The 18,479-nt window shown below is 29.3% G+C and overlaps 1 protein-coding gene across 1 annotated transcript in view; it reads right to left on the bottom strand.

Annotated features, from left to right (window-relative positions):
• LOC132940523 (protein phosphatase Slingshot) overlaps positions 1-18,479 on the bottom strand; it is a 67,233-nt gene that overhangs the window by 16,726 nt on the left and 32,028 nt on the right. The window contains exons 3-5 of the mRNA XM_061008182.1: positions 14,327-14,600; positions 10,483-10,661; positions 9,017-9,082 (exon numbers count right to left, since the gene is read on the bottom strand). Coding sequence (XP_060864165.1) covers positions 9,017-9,082; positions 10,483-10,661; positions 14,327-14,600 — 519 coding nt within the window. The remainder of the gene's footprint in view (positions 1-9,016; positions 9,083-10,482; positions 10,662-14,326; positions 14,601-18,479) is intronic.

Below are 18,479 nucleotides of genomic sequence, written 5' to 3' on the forward strand. Positions count from 1 at the left end.
GAAAATTTCACTGAATGTTTATATTAGCATTTTCTATACACGATAAAATTTTGAAAATAATTTGACTCTTTTTGAGCTGTTACAGACATTGTCAGTTTTCAATTTTTTTAGTTTTTTTTTTTTATAAATATCAATAACATTTTATTTGTTGGGTAAAAAAGTGTGAAAATTTAATGACAGGTGATATATTTTTACAATAGCAGTTGAAAAATATTAAAAATACATAGGTACAATTTTTTTTTATAAGGATTTAAAGATCGAATTTTGACAAAATGTATCATATTTAAAATTTAATAATTATTTTGTTGTTAAAAATTTATAAAATGTTCAAATTTTATAGCTAAGGATTGAAAATTTAAAACAAGGTTCCACGTAAATATGTTATATATAAATTACTTTATTCACAATAATATCATCAAATATATTAGTAATGCACTAATGCCATAGGCTGACTGACCGTTTTCGCTCAGAATCGTTTTTCTTATACAATGATATTATATCATTGAATTCAAATTTATCACCATCCATTCAAGTGACCCACTTGTAACCTACTGTACAGCAGAGCGACATCCACTTACCCACCTTTTTTTATTCTTATTTTATTTTAATATAATAATAGAATAGTCTGGTTGTTGCATAGATCCTAGCCAGAATTACCTTTGCCGTGATGGCGCGATCAATGAACGCAGAGGCGTAACAAAAAATAGTATGTGTGGCTCGTGCGGGAAAGCAATTTCAGTCTTGGGTGAAATGCGGCCCTTGCCTACAGCTTGTGCTGCACACGTCGCCCACGACTGAAATAGCTCACTTCCCGCCCTTGCCACACAATATACTATTTAAGTCGTCAATAGAAACTACATATTTGAACAAACATGTTTTTGTGAAACAATCAAGTTCAAAATCTAAATTATTGCTAGTCTAGATATATAATACGTGGTACGTTATATCATTATACATTTATACATATACGTTTATATTGTTTAATATGTCTGTTATTATATTATATACATCACCATATAGAAAAGCTCCGTAACCATACCTTATCAAACAATATATTTTACAATTTAAGTTTTATTTTCGCATGACATGCAATCTATTGTATACGAATTGATAGTTTGGCCGGCTTTTACAATACATATTCTAGGCACGCGTTAATAAGCAGAAGTCGGCATAATCCATATGGCAGACACCACAGTTGATTCGAATCTCGATTACACTCGGGTAACGTACAACATGAGAAATTCAAAATATAACTTCTATAGGTGTGCCTATACTTTCGTTTTAATTAGATTATTTTTAACGAACATAAAATAATAAAATCTCGCAATATAATATACTCGGGCACGTAGACAGGGGGGCCCAGCGTGGGCCGGGCCCCTCGAAATTCTAATTTAAATTATTTTAACTAAGTATCAGAAAACATGCTATGATTATAGTTTATGCACATTAATTAATCTATTGTGATAGGTAACTATATGTGTACCTATTCGATAATATAATTTATTATGATTTTGATTATTATATAAGTATATAACTCACCTATGTATAGAAATATTATATTACATTTTATATTCTTAAAAAATGTTTTCTTATAATTAAATATTAGGTCTCGTAAATAGGTATCATGGATATAAATAGACGGCTGTCGTCTCGGCCTCGTGGATCAGATGGGTATTGAGGTATTGAGGTATTTAGCGATTAGTCGATTAGGTACTGATGTGTGGTTATTGTATAAATATTCAAATTTAATGTTACTTGCAATAAGTTATAAATTTGCTTATTTGCATGACACTTGATTGATGACTGTGTTAGTATATTATAATGAAACGTATTATTTACTATTTTACTAGCCTAATAAATGCTAAAAAAAAATCTTACAACTCAATCTGATGCTACTGACACTGAAAATATAAATTCCACCACGTATGGTTTAAATAAATTTAACATTGCTTAAAAATTGTTTTTGATTAGTCTATTTAGATATGAAAATTATTTTTTTAGTCAACCAAAGGTAAATTTTTAAAAACCTTACAGGCTCTACTAGTTTCTTATAGAAAACAAATTATGGGAAATTACACAAGGGCCTAAAATTGTTGACCCTCCCCTAATAGAAACTTGAGATACTGAATATTGATTAAATATGCTCATACAATAAATCAATAAATAAACAACATTCCTACGAATTATATATAATGGGTTTTAATAATATATAAGTTAAAATAATTCATCAAGCATAGTCATCCCCTTTTTTTCTTCAATAATGTAGTTATTCAAAATCTTATTTTTGGAATTTTTAAAGATGCTTAAGCCCTAAAGACCATATTTCAAGTCTTAATATTCTTGAGATTTTTTATACAAAGGATAATAGGAGACATGATGATTTGAAAATTTTAATGAAGAATATTAATTTATCAACATTAATAATTTATAAAAATGGTCCAAGTATAATAAATATTAAATCCACAATATTACATATTTTATTTTATATTTTTGTAAATCCATTTTGAAGGACTATTATCCTTAGAATAAACATTAATCATTATAATAACTGAGAAACTACTCATTCAAATAATTAAAATAAGGTACATCAATATTTGCAAAAAAATTGTCCACTAAATAATGTAAAGTAAAAGGAGGGTGGGTGGGGGGGGGGGATTCCAGTTGAAAAACAGAAGTTTTTATTATAATGTATGCACTCCTTAGGAAGTACAAAAAATTCAGAATTTGAAGTTTTGTCTGTAAGTATAATTAAAAATTCCAAAAATCAGAATTTGAATAAAATCATTATTAAAGGAAAAAATGGAGGTTGGTGAATAACCCTGTATAAGATATACCCAAATCTAACTACTAAATTTCCAACAGATTGTTTTCTATAATCATCACTTGTCAATCAAGACGGCCGCCGAATGACGTGCCGGTGATTTTCACACGGGCAGTGAGGTGTACCTTCGACGTGCCGACGTCCATAAATGGAGTAAATTCAGGTACCCCCAAACCACTGTGTTCGGTCGAGATAACACTCTTCATCATTATTACTGATGTTATTATTATTACTATTACTACTAATAGTAGGTACTACCATTATTATTACTACTATTATATTAAAGAGACGGAATCACGTATGTAACATACCATATAAGGTATAACGACTGTTTGTCGGTTCTGTGCAGCTAAAATTATTTATTCTACACAAATCGTTGAGCGGATGAGGTTTATAATTTTTTTTTATTTCTACTCTTTTGCAAAACCACAATCAAATACCCAGATGAAAATTACCTAAATGATACAAGTATAGCATAGAAGTGTAAATGACCTATAGTTTGCAGTTATTGTTGAACATAATAAGTTCGTTAAACTCGAGTAAAACAATTTCATATCGATACACGTAGCACGTTAGTTTCTTATTATTATAGTGCCTATATTAATATATTATTATACATTATACATATGTTTTTTACGAAAAAATAATTTTCTGATCAAATGAGTGAACAAGTTCTTAAGACTTTTATATACCTAATCTACAAGTTCATACATTGCATTTTTTTTTAAATAATATAGGTACATAAGACATTAAAAAAATAATAATTTAAAGCAACAGCTAAGGATTATTATTTGAAATAGCAGAGAAATAAATAAGTAAAACAAAGCTGACAGGTGTAGAATGTACATAAACTTTTCAAGTATTATTAATCTATGTGCCACTGATGTTTTGCATACTATGCATAATGCATAACATTTCATCGTTAATGTATGCAAGAGGCGCAAGGAATATTGGAATAAATACCTTTTAGGTGTCGTAATCTTTACTTCGTTTTTTGAACAAACCAACTTGTAAATTATGATTGTGTAAAACTATTAATATATTATAATCAGACATTATTTAGGAAATTATCCATTTTCTTAAATATTACAAAGTTAAACTACAAATACAAATATAGTATAATCGATGATTATTATTAATTATAATATCTAATAGCACATTATAGGGAACTCCTAAGTATTTTTTTCCGAGTTAAACATCTTTAACCGAATAACGTCGTAAACAACATTTTACAAACATTACTCGATAAAAGGCCAACAAAAACGCTGAAAAATTGTTTATCTGTATAATAACTGACACAATGTTAAAAATAAAAAGATGCAAGTGGGTACCGCTCTCTTGTAGGTTAGGTTAGTAGGTACGTGGGAATTAAAAATCATAGTTCTTAGAAAATTAATTTGACTTTGTATTTAATTTTTTTTTTGGTTAAATGTAGGAAAAATTATAACTTATAAGGAATCATATCGTATCAAAGATGAATTTTGTCAAAATTCCAACTTAAAGAGCTCATAAAAAATTATGAGTTTACGCACGTTTTATTAAAATTTCCACTAGGTAACAACAACATATGAAGAACATTAAATGAAGTTTTCAAGTTTTTTGGCCAAGCAAACATTTTTTATCGACAATAATTTTAAAAAAAAAAACAATAAACACCCAAATTTTTCTATACGCCTGTTTATGGATTAAAGAGTCTAACTATTTTGATCATTTTATGGCGTGTAGAAAATGTTATCATTTCGTTCAGAATCAAAAATACAGATTTGGAATATGTTACATTATATGGTGATAATTTCTTTGTTTTTAAGTATCGTTTGCGATAAATAGGATTATAGGAAGAATCGAATGTTATAATAATATAATACATATACGAACAGTATAATATGGACGAAGTTGATTATTATTAAACAAATTGTTGAATTATACCATATCTTTACACCTATTACGATAAAAACTGATTTTTGTTTGTAAATTATAGCAAAACAAATTTGATTCAAGACTCCAAGAATTCTTTAAAAACAAAAATTAAACTAAACAATATGTCACACAATGCATGCCTAAATAACAGTGGAAAACGTACAAAATCCGACCAATTTGTTAAAACATTTTGAACATTATTTTACAAGCATACAATTTCTTAGTTTTTATTTATTTCCGATAAAAAACTGAAAAATGTATGATACAATTACATGGTAGGTATTTGATAATACAATTGAGTTTCATAATAATAGTATAAAAAAATGTTCAGCGTTTTCATAAGTATAATATTTGTAATTTGTTTAACAAGAAAATAATATAATTATGATGCTATTAACCAACTATATATACCTACAGCTTATACGTGGTAAATTAACTCATTTACTGACATAACAAAATGATAGCAACTATCATTATTTTTTTTTAAAGTCTATGGCGTTGCAACAGATACCTCATTATTCTGTTTACTTATAATTTTTTTTATGTAATAATCTACTTCTAATGGCATGAGAGAAAAAAAAACGATTTAGTGTTGAGTGTGTTTGAGTTATTATACAAGAAGAAAATAAAGAAATTGATAAACACGTGAGAAAATTATTTTTCGTTTGACATGTAAGTTTGACATGTAGTTTGACATGTAGTTACCACCACCTTATTGTAATATACATCGAACAAAAGTCAGTTTATCAAAACATCAATAATACTCATTGATATGAAGGAACGTATAAAAACAGAATGGTTAATTTAAGAATCATTATTTGCGAGAGGATATTTTCTAATTTATAGTAGGTACCTACCTATAATAATATTATAATATTATGTATATTATATTGTTAAAAATCATATATTTTGTAAAAATAATACATTAATGCAAACATTCACCAGGTGAGAGAACAATGTCAAAGGTATTGGCGATTGAAAGTGATATATGTAACGGGAACGCTGTGTATCATTTATATGTTATTTTACTAGTACCCCGTTACAGATCCACCCCCCACCGGCCTAATAAATGATAAGCCTTCAATCGTCAATATATTTATGTATTATTTACTGTTTAACATAAATTTTTCTATATACATATTGAAATCGATCAAAAATATAAAAAAAATCCTAGTATATTAAAACGGTTAAATAGATGTTCCGGAATTAGGACTTAATATTTTAGTACTGCCCACATAACTATATATAATATTCACTATACGACGGAACATGATATACCCAACAAATCATTTATTTTAAAGTTTAACAAAATATTAAAACCAACAAAATAATTTATTACTTTCCTAGAAACTAATCAGTTCAGTAAGAATACAATCATTGTATTATTTACAACTTAACATGTTCAGAAACATTTTCAGTATCCAATTGCATTAGTATTTTTTTCTTTGAATGTCAATTTAACTTTATTTGTTGGGTAAAAAAGCTTGAAAATTTAATACAAGGCTCCTAGGTTATTGTTTCAAAGGCAGATGAAAAAAAAATTTAATCCTTAGTCACAGTTTTTATTTATAAGCATTTAAAGTTAAATCTTGACAAAATACGGAAAAATCACGAAATTTAGCAAATTATTTTGAGTTGAGAATTCATAAAAATTTTTCTTTTTAATTCTAAGATTTGAAAATGTAATACAAGAATACAAGATTATCCATAAGTTATTGTCTACCTTTATCAAAAAATAAATGTCTACAAGAAAGTCAATTAAAATTTTTATGAGCGTTTGAAATTCATATTTTTACAACATTTGATTTCTCATGTAATGATTTTCTTTTTTTGTTGTAATTAAAAAACGTATGAATGTAGATATTTATAAATTTCACTGAATGTTTGTATTAGCATTTTCTATACAAGATAAAATTTTGAAAATAATTTGACTCCTTTTTGAGCTGTTTACGGACGTTGTCAGTTTTCAATTTTTTTAGTTTTTTTTTCTATAAATATCAATAAAATTTTATTTGTTGGGTAAAAAAGCGTGAAAATTTAATGCAAGGCTCCTGATATATTGTTACAATAGCAGTTGAAAAATATTAAAAATACATAGGCACAATTTTAAAATTTAAAATTTAATAATTATTTTGTCGTTAAAAATTTATAAAATGTTCAACTTTTATAGCTAAGGATTGAAAATTTAAAACAATGCTCCACGTAAATAGGTTATATATAAATTATTTTATTCACAATATTACCATCAAATATACTTGGTAATATCATAGGCTGACAGACCATTTTCGCTCAGAATAGTTGTTCTTATACAATGATATTATATCATTGAATTAAAATTTGACACCATCCATTACAGTAACCCACTTGTAACCTACTGTACAGCAGAGCGACATCAACTTAATCACCTTTTTTATTTTTCGTTCATACACGAACTTTGAGGGTGGTTTTTTTCTAGTAGCAGATTGGATCTGGTTGGTACTTTTGGGTAGTCAAAATGGAAAACGCTCATAAGTTTTCAAAAGCGTGGAGAAAAAAAGGTGAATTAGTATGTATCATTAGACTTTGTAATGAATGTGTTATATAAATGTGATAAATCATTGCATACAAAAAACAAAAAAAAATTAATAAAAATCGAAAATATCTAATGGCATAACGAAGTTACGGATAGCGTAACTTTCCAGTAAACTTTTTTTTTTTACAAAGGTAGAAAACTTGTTGGGAATCTTCTTTTAAAAGTTTTAATATTAGCTATGAAAAGGAGACTTTTATAAATTTCGAACTGAAAAATAATTTGCACATTTTCGGGATTTTGATGAACTTTGTCAAAATGTTAACTTAAAATGCATGTAAAAACTAAAAAATAATCGTGCACATATCTTTAATAACATTTAACTAATATTAAAGAATATTATGAGGACCCTTGCGTTAAATTTTCAAACATTTTTATGAAGTGTTTTGTTTTATGGGCAATAATTTAAAAATCTTTTATAAAATTCGAAAAATTTCTCGAAGCTATAAATAAAGAATTCAAAAAGAGTCAAAATATTTCGAAAATGTTAACATTTTTTTTTTGTTTTTTCCGACGTATTTGATAACTAATGGGAATGGTTGACCTCTTAAAAGTACCAACTATATTCACTTTTCTATCAGAAAAGATGCGGATGTTGAAAATCTGAGCATTTTTACTACCACAAATGTCGACGATAGACAGAAAAAAAACACACATCATTGTTAATACAATACATTAATTCACTATAGCTAAGTTATAAGCTCAGAATCTAAAATTTAAGAAAAACGGGAATTTTTCCGCAAAACCAGTTTATAGACATGTTTTTTTTATTTCATAAGTCCTTGCTCTAATATGACAAATCAATGATCCTAAATATGAAAAGTATCAATAGTTTATCGCACTGCATAATCAAAGAAGAGTAAAACACTAGTACTTAACTAATAAGTGTGTGGACTGCAGAGTGGCTTCCAAAAATGCAGTATTGTTCAATTGTTTTTCTAACATAAGTCCACTACTACATTTAAAACACGAGTGTAGAAGTTGTTTTCCGTTTTGTTATCAAAATGGTGATTGCAAAATAATCTGGTCTCACGACTGAATCACTATTACATAATAATACCATTTGGGAACCGTGTCACGCTGTGCCGCTGCCGCCTCAGAGATTCTCCGTTAACTGCGCAGTGGAGCATACCGAGCGAAACGTAGTTTTAGGGACTGTACCATCTATACATAGCATAACATTAAATGTGTCGAAAATCGTAATTTGAGATATAAAACTCAGTGGATTTGCGTATCATAAATTATACGAAAATTGTATACCTAGACACCTAGTTATGTGATAATACAATGTATTATATCGTTATCGGTCCGCTGCGTTATACGACTTGTGAAATTATTGACCACAATAAGGTGTTATACTATTAACTAATAAGAAATAAATAATTATTATTATTGTATAACTGTATAATAGTAATTTATACTAATTATTTCAAACTGTTTATTTATGCGATTATTTAAAAATAATTTTAATCACGGCTTGATTTCATGCACTTATAAAATACGTACATTTTATAACGTATTTATCTTATATATTATTAACTATTCAACTCTATTGCTATAATTATTTTTGGTAAGTATATTTAGAGCTCATATTTTATTAGTACGATGGCGTACTATCATAATTGAAAAGAAATATTTTCTTTAACAATTGTCACATACAATTACGAGTAGGTATATAGGTAGAATTTTATAGTAAAACGTTGACTTACCACATGGCTTGTACAGAGACTGGTTTAAAAATATGTTGGCGGCTGCATACGCTAACGCTGAATCCTCTGAAAAATAAAAAAATATTTATCACATATAGCCAATGAAGAAATAAAAGAAAGTTATCCAAGAACAATATTGTTGTAGGTTATGAGCATGATCGTTAACTGTCGAGATGGAAGTAATAAAAACCATAGACCTTATCGTTATTTTTTTTTTTGTACAATATAGGAACGGGGATGTAGCTGGAAACCGATGATGCCTCCAGGCAAAAGACACCTGGCTATTAAAAATTAAAAAAAAAAAATGAACTTTGAAAAAGTAAAAAGGGTAGTACTTATTTTTTTTTTAAAACTAAGAGTTGAAAATGTAATACAATATTTCAAAAGTTTGTCACCTTATAGCAAATCAAAGTAAAAATTTTATGAGCGTTTGAAATTTATATTTCTACAATATTGGATATTCACTCTATTTCTCATGTAGGGGTTTTGTTATTTTATTGTTATTCAAAAACGAATAACTGTATATACATGAAAATTTTACTGAATGTTTATATTTGCATTAGGAAACCGAAACCGAAATTATTTCAATCAGTTTCAAGCCCTGCTTATAAGCCCCGTTCACACGTTTAAATAATTTGTCAAATGTTGACTATGTACGGTTATTTTTTTAGAAATATACTGAATTGATTTCATCGAAAACTGGTTTCGCGTAAAAATCTCAGTTTTTCCTTAATTTTTTGTTTGTTTTTCCTGGCGCTTTTGAAAATTATTAGGGATTTTTTACTTTTGACCTTCTAGAGTCCAATACCAACTAGATTTACCTTCCTACCAGAAAACATCCTGTTGAAGAAAATTGAAACATTTTTATTGTCCCAAAAGTGATGATTGACACAAAAAAAAATCACATCAATGTAAAATCAATTTAGTTTTTGCTCAAAATCTAAAATGTATAACCGAATAATACTATGAATTTTAATTCTACTTCAATATATAGTATATTCTAAGAAACCTCTTTTTAAAATTTAAAAAATCACTATAAGTATGTTATTACTTATAATTAGTAGTAATTACTTATTATATACCTTATAAAAACCTTTTAAAAAGTTTCTACAATTATTTTATTTTAACGTTAAAATCTATAAAAAAAGCTTTAGGTAGGTATTCCCTATATTTTATAATTTAAAGTTTAGTTAAATTCTTTAAAAATATTTAAAAAAATTAACAATTAGTTTCTAAAATATGTGAATTTGAAATGAAAAATATTTTTATCACCTAGTTTCATGTATTTATTCCAGAAAATAATTAATCAAAATAAACTTTTTTGTTTTAATACAAGTTTATCATGAATACAAGTGACAACAAAATTGGAACAATATACCGTTGAAATTCTAAATGCATAGTAAGTACCTACCTATTAGTTGTGTGTATCGTCTATAATTATATATATTATATTGAAATGTATTTACCCATCTCCATCCAGCGTGATTGTGGTATCTGCCAGAAGTCTAAGCACCAGTCCAATAGTAGTACTTTGGTTACAGTCAAGACCCAATAGGCAGGATTCCTCTTGACAATTTCCATTTATACAAGAAACTACAACTAAATATCTGGTACGGCCGGAATGTACGCTTTCCAGCTTTACTGCCTAAAAAACATAATAATAATTAAATATTACATTTTTGGTTTTTTTTTTTAGTGTATTCATTGTAATTACTTATCTAACTATATAAATGTGAAACTACTTTTAAACTTATATACTCTGAAACGGCAACTAATCTCAGAACTACGCGAATGATTTGGCTGATTCTTTTTTTGTTGTGTTCGTAATTGTCAGGACTCTGTTTTTTTGAAAGAAAATTTTAGGAAAATCCACCGGAAATGTAGGCAAAAATACAACAGTGGCGCCATCTGTCATAATACAATTTCGTTTATTGTAACTTGTAAGGCTGCTATTGGTAATTTCAGAAAACTTAACCTTGTCGCGCGTTTATAATATTGTTTATCAATATTTACTATCACGATAGTAACTGCGTTATTAAAACATTCGTAATTAAGTACGCACCTCGCGGGGTCTGCGAAAATATCTACCTGAAAATATACTGATCATACAATCACAAGCGTCTCCCACGGGAAACGCCGGGCGGGATGGCTATAATCGAACGTGTCCTGACTGACTCACTGACTGATCAACGTAGAGCCTATATAATGAAAGCTTAAGGCTTGACATTTTCACTGTACCTATTATATTATATTAATTTCATTAGTCTTAAGATATTTTTCGGCAAAATATTATAGACGGAAACGGGAAGGTGTATGGTGTATGGTAATACACAAATATTTTACACTCGGGCGAATCTAGGTAATTCAGCTAGTAACTTTAAAGTTAAAATGGACGAGTAAGTGAATTTAAACTCTTATAGTTAGGTTTAGGTTATCAACATCATATTACGTGTGTTAACGCTTAAACATATATATATATATGTATAAAATATTATATTATACCGGATGCAAATAGTGACGAACAATAAATAACATGTCCCGGCGGATCCCTCGGGGCTATTGGTGTTAAGAGGTGAAAACGCGCAATCAGCCAAGCGAAATCGGTCGTTGATAAATCTTTAATTTTCCCTTCGGATCAACACGCACACTATTTTAATCTACACATCGTATACTTGGGCGACTAGGCTATTATAATTGTACAACACCATTAACGAGATATTTTGAAATTGACAAGTAAATAGCGTCCGTAAAAAATAATGTACCCATAACTACCATCTCATGATCAGCAACAACATTTTATTCTTACCTACTCTTGTTATTTTAAATCAAGTTTTTTACAGGTTTAGAAACTTAAAACTGTCTGTTGTTGTACAAGTTAAATTTCTTAAAACGGAACGATTTTCAAATTTCAATCATTGTTATTGTAAACAGATTATGTCATATAATAATTATATATTATAATATCAATAATATTATATATGTTATGTAAAGTTAAACCGAATTGAAACTATAAAAATATAATGGACAAATGTAGTTAATAAAATTATTATTTGAACAGATAAGAACAGATTTTGAATAATTAAATTATTTTTATACGTGTATGTTACTCATTATAGTTACATATTATTGCACTTGATATTACGTTTACATACGTTCTTACGAGTTACGAATAGCACGACCTTCTATGTATGTTTTCAGATATAATTTTTTTAATTAATATTTCAGCAAATAATTTTACACAAAATGGTTTTAACACAAGCATGCTTTGCGTGCACGGCCTTGAATCCGTGAAAGTGAATTCAATTGTTTTGTATAATGTCAACCCCACTATATATTATAATATATCTATTTGAAAGGTATCGATTGTGCCCCATTAGAAATCCATGTGGGCACACCCTTCGAATGTTTCATACATTGTTCAGCTACCAACGATAAAAATCAAAGAGCTCCATGTCATCACTGGCTATCTGATGGGTGGGTCGTGGGTGTTAGGTTCAAAATACAGGATGATCGCAGTCGCCTAACGTCTTGAAACCAAAAAAAAAAACTTTCTTCGTGTAAGACCTATAACATCAAGTTACCTACAAACTAGTTTTGGTCTTAAAGTCGATTAACCACGATTTGCGAAATTGAATTTCATGCTATAACAATATTATTGTTGTGGTATGGGATCCATTGTTTTTCATCGATCGTGGTTACTATTTTTATCTAGACCTTCAACAGTAATAATAATACGTTTACACGAAAAACCGAAATCACCTTGGCCTACAGGACGAAATACACGCATACGATTATACGTGCTAACACTGCCTAACAGTGAGAAATCGACCAATTATCCGTTGGGTATAACCTTGAGCAGATATTTTATATTACGATTTTGACCCCTACAATAATGATTGCTTCCAGCAAGAAGTCGTTATGATCGGAAATTAGCTAATCATTTATGTATTCAGAAATATACTGCAATGTGAGGAAGCCTCTTACAAACATTTCATTGATATGCTTTTGAAAAAAAAAATATAAAATATATTTTGTAGGGACAGTACGTAACTATTACAAATTATAATATTGATTTGAGTTAGGATTATATATGAACTAGGCACTCCAAATTCTATACGTATGATTCAAGGTAGTTTGACAAATGATAAAAAAAAAATCGATGATTGATCACTATTGTTATAAATGTTATTCTATAATCAATTTTGACTCTTGTCGCTGCTTAAGTCATTATATTTAAGTATATTATAATATTATATCATAATATTTTATATTTTATTGCTTTAATTTTTCGTTCAATTAATTTTAATACACCAACATTAAAAAATTTAATAAAATAAAACAAGTTACTGTATATACATGCAGCCATATATGTAAAGTAACGAACCACCAATAAGTATAATACATATCAATAAGTTTTTTAACAATCGTTAGTATTACTCAAACGACCTAATTTGTATTATTCAATTGTGATCTATAACTGAAATAAATATTTTAAAACACCTATGTAAAACGTCAAAATAGGTTGTTACAAGCATTGAAAAATGTTTCCATCGTTTTTTTACGAAATAAAATATGTACCTAATCTTAGCAATCCACTAAAAAACATAGTATTTAAAATTAACAATACTCTTCTATCGGAAACAAAATTAATCCAATGATACGTCGTGGAGTTATATACAAATATTATACAACATAACATTGTGTCAACAAGAATAACGCGTACCTGCTTTTCTTAGTACACGCACAATAGTAGTCCAAATTTGTGGATATAGAGCATATATGCATTGAATGCATTTAAAATCGTTAACTTGCACGTTTAAGAAAATAAGCCACGATCGTCTGTCTCCTTGTGAAGGCTGCACACGAGTCTAAAGTCGTGAGGACGTGAGGTAAAAGGATTTCGGGCGAGTGTAACCATATAGCAGGACAAATTAACGTACTTTTCTGAATGCATTGCCCAATAAGATAATTATACAATCCACACAACACTATAAAATGCGTTGTTGTATTACAAGGTTTTAAAGCGGAAAAATAACAAAAGCAAAAATAACACTTTTTTGATGTTCCTACTTAAACAATTTGAAAAATATATGTTTACCTAATTAATACTTAATTATAATACGTCACTGACTATTTGACAACGCTACAATGATTTTCAAGATTTAGAAAAAAAAAATGTTTTTACGTATACAATTCGAAGTATACACCTGCATCATATTATAACATTCTAATTTTTAAATATTATGTACCTATACTCAAAACTGTATTTATCCTCTCGGTTATTTATTTGTGTAAGTAATCGAAAATTACCATGTTCAGACTGTCATCGGGCCTGAGTATGTGGAACATAGACTGTAGATGTGCCTGTATGTCGTTGGCACGGGTCTGCATTTCGTCTTCGCCGGCGGATATCCGGCTGGACGCCGGAGCGGACAGCGACTGGTGTCTGTGCGGGTGTAGCGAGTGATGGTGGTGTCTTTTACGGCGTGACTGTTGCTGTGGTTGCTGTTGCTGTTGCTGGTGAGACGTAAGCGAACACAGCACCGCCGCCGAACCCTTGTTGGCGAAATAACACTCGCTAAGCCTGTGGGACATAGTCGAGACGGACTAATTAGGTGACTATTGTTATAATGAACACATAATAAGGTTTAACATTAAATATATTAAACGTATTATAATTTATTTCGTTCGATATTTATCGAGAAAAAAAGTCGGTGCAGGTTGCTGTAAATCCTACGCACAAATTATATCACATACTATTATTTTTCAAACGTCACGGAATCGTACTCGGCAGAATCTCGTCAACGAGTATATTCGCACATAATATTATTATAATGTATTGTCTGTAGAGAACAATAATAATATTACACTCAACATCGTCGTTTATATTGAGCACTGCATAAAGCACTGCGTAAGGTATATCGTGTCTTTTTTTTCGAGGGGGTGTGTGTGTTTGTGATTGATGAAGAAACGATGGTACACTGCATATAATAACAAACGTGTAATGATAATAATGTGGTCGATGTAGGTTCCTACCACACGAAGACACTGGGTATAAATCACGAACTGCAGTAATCGTCATAATATAAGAAATTCGATCCGCACAGACTCCTCATCATCGTGTCGGTCAGGCCATACGTGCACTTCCTATCGTGTTACACATTAATACATTATACGTGTATTATAGATGCTATTACTGCAGCGGCACAGTATATATCGTACTAAGCCCACCACCACTGTACCACGGGTTCTAGTAGTCAGTTCTTAATACTTTTTACAAAAATCTCGATCCTGCGTTACGTATACACGGTACACACACACACCATATAATATTGGCGGATATCGAACAAGTCGCTATAGCAGAAATTTAATTTTTTACGGGGCGTGACAAATAGTTATTATGCTTTAAAAATCATAAAATTATAAACATTTTATGTATAAATATAGGTACAACGTGTAACTTTTTATATACGTCTATGTCATAATATATAGGTAGTTGGACGATTATTGCCGAAATGACAAACACGACGTGCAGAAAGCGGGAGAATGGTAACTGTATATATTTAGGTGCACATTACAAAGTCAAAAAATACAAATGCGACGTAATCGTGGTAATTTTCAACGTAACAGAGGAAAATAATAATAATATAGGATATTATCCTAATACAAATAGTTATTATTCAACATGGCGGACACGTGTTACGTATCACGTATCAAGTGTAAATCGAATAACATACAACATATAATATTATTATATTTCCTTTTTATATTACGATAATACGTTGATTGCCATAATTATACGAAAACTATATTATATTTTATTAATGGCGCGGGCGATTTCGACATATATAGAAATAAATTATAATAGAATAACTATAATCTCTTTCTTTTGCACAATATCGTTGTGGCAGAAATTGATAGACTATTAAACAAATTATAGTTATATCGTTTTCGTCTCTGACTTTTACTATTTTAAAACATAAATATATTATAAATAATAAATTATGCACACTACGTCCCCATAACTAATTTATTTTTTTATTTACTAATTTATGATCACATAATATTTTATCCTAATTGTGTTGACGTTTAGACGTTTATATAATATTGTGACCAACAATGTACATAACTGTATCAAATACAATTGGATTGAGAAATACGGTAAACGAGTTTTCTTTTTCCAAATTATTATATTTGTATTCAATTTTAAATTATTTACGCAAAAAAATAAATTATAAATGAAGAAAATGACACTTTTTAGTTCACTACCATGTAATAAAAAAATAGGACAAAACAGAAGTAAAATATTATATAACATAGACGTTGGATTAATTTTAAATAATGAAATATTAAGTTATAGACATAACAATAATATAAATACTACCTATAATAATTCAGTACGTTTTAAGTAGATGATGATAATTATAAAAAATTTTAAAATGTTTAAAACAGAGATTTCAAAAAAAAAAAAACAACAAATATATTATAGAGGTAAGGTAGGTTCCTATATCGTTCACTTCTCACGAAATTTCCTGTATACATCAACCCCTTTTTATATGTGTGATATATATTTTTCATAAATTCCAGTTATTGAGCATTCAAGCATTTCCTGTTGTGTTTGATATATTATAATAAACGGCATGCACACATCACAGACACAGCAGGTGGCACTCCTATAAGTTACACAAGTCCTGCAGTCATGCCCATTATACGGAGCAAAAAACTGCACTATAACATAATTTTTTATTAAAAAAATTTTTCACTAACCCATATTTCGATATCATAATATATACCTATATTAATATCTGAAAACAGTGAAAACGTCCATGTATATATATATCATAAATCGAACAGGGACAGGAAAGTAGAAGAGCGTTTAAAGTTTACAGACAAGCAGACAGCAGTACATATTGGTGGGTATAGGTATAGGTGGGTAACGACAGTAATTCATGTAGTCTCCATAACGGATCACGCCTCTCCACTGTAGATCCCAACTTAAATGCTCTAAAGTCATAAATAACTGGTCAATGATCTGCTATTTCAACTTTTTTTTGAAAAAATCTAAAAAAAAATAAACTACACAAACTTTTTTTGGAAAAAATCTAAAAAAAAAAATAAATTACACAAACTTAAGAAGAAAATGGGAGTTTGACCTTAAAAAGTCAACCTGTACAAAAAAAATGAACTAAAACGTTCGCCACGGTGGTGGACGCATTATATTATCGGCTGGCACGATGTCCGATTTTTTTGTATTTGTATTTTTAGTATAGGTACTCTGCGCGGGACCTATACTACAATACACCTACGTTCGAGTATAAATGTATAATATACATCGCAGTAAACAACATAACGGGGAACGGTCTGAAAAGCGATCCAATTCCGTGCACATACTCGTATATTGGTAATTGTATTATTATTATTATTATTATTATTATTATTAATGCCACGGCGCATATTTGCGAGAAAACATCAGCTGCTGCGAGGCCTTAACCCGGCAGCACAACTCGTTTCCATCTGAGTGGTAGGTAAACCGGTTGTATATATATATGTGTAAATACACGACAGCAGATTCGACGGTTGCGCGCTGTTGTATGCGTATTAATGTTTTTATGTATAAAGGTATATATTATTATAATACACCAACACCACTGCCCGACCGCGGTGTAATGGTGGATAAAAAGCATGATCGAAATCCGAAGGACTCTAAACACACACACAAACACACACGATGTCGAATAATATTTTCCTGTTACTATATAGCTATAGCTGGACGCATCTATATGCTGCATATTATATACGATTGGAATGGCCATAATATAAAACATTATTACACTCATTTTCCGCGTCAGGCCCGCGCGAATCAAAACAATAAAAATTACATAAATACCAGAAACAACCGAATCGAAAAATTCGATTAGCGTCGTTTTCTAACTAAACGGAAACATTGCTGAAGCAGGCCAGATGCTAATTTCGATAAATGTACCAATTCATTATTTTCACATTATTATACGCGTTTTGCTATAGTATTCGTAAACTATATCTATATAGTCATAACCAAAAAAAGCTATTCTCACAAATCACGTAGGCTTATATTGTATATTATATTTAAGATGGATTATGTAACAAAAACATGAACAATTGAACAGCGAAGGATGATGCAGGACAGCATAATGACATTTTGTATCAAATTATAATATTTGGTATATTATAATATACGCTTTTGTCGCTGCACGTTTAATATATTCAAATGAATTCTTTATCGTCGCTAATCAAAGTATTTAACATAGAAATATGTGTCGTTTATATTTCTGGAGTACAAAAATGGTTTAATTAGGATTAAGTTTACAATGGATAAAAGATTTTAATATTACCAATTTTAATTTTTAAATTTAAATTTTGGAGATGATCCAGTTATATATATAATATATCTAGATTCTAGGTGGACAAAAATACGGACAAGACA

Source organism: Metopolophium dirhodum, chromosome 3 (genome assembly GCF_019925205.1).
Source record: "Metopolophium dirhodum isolate CAU chromosome 3, ASM1992520v1, whole genome shotgun sequence".
Classification (NCBI taxonomy): domain Eukaryota; kingdom Metazoa; phylum Arthropoda; class Insecta; order Hemiptera; family Aphididae; genus Metopolophium; species Metopolophium dirhodum.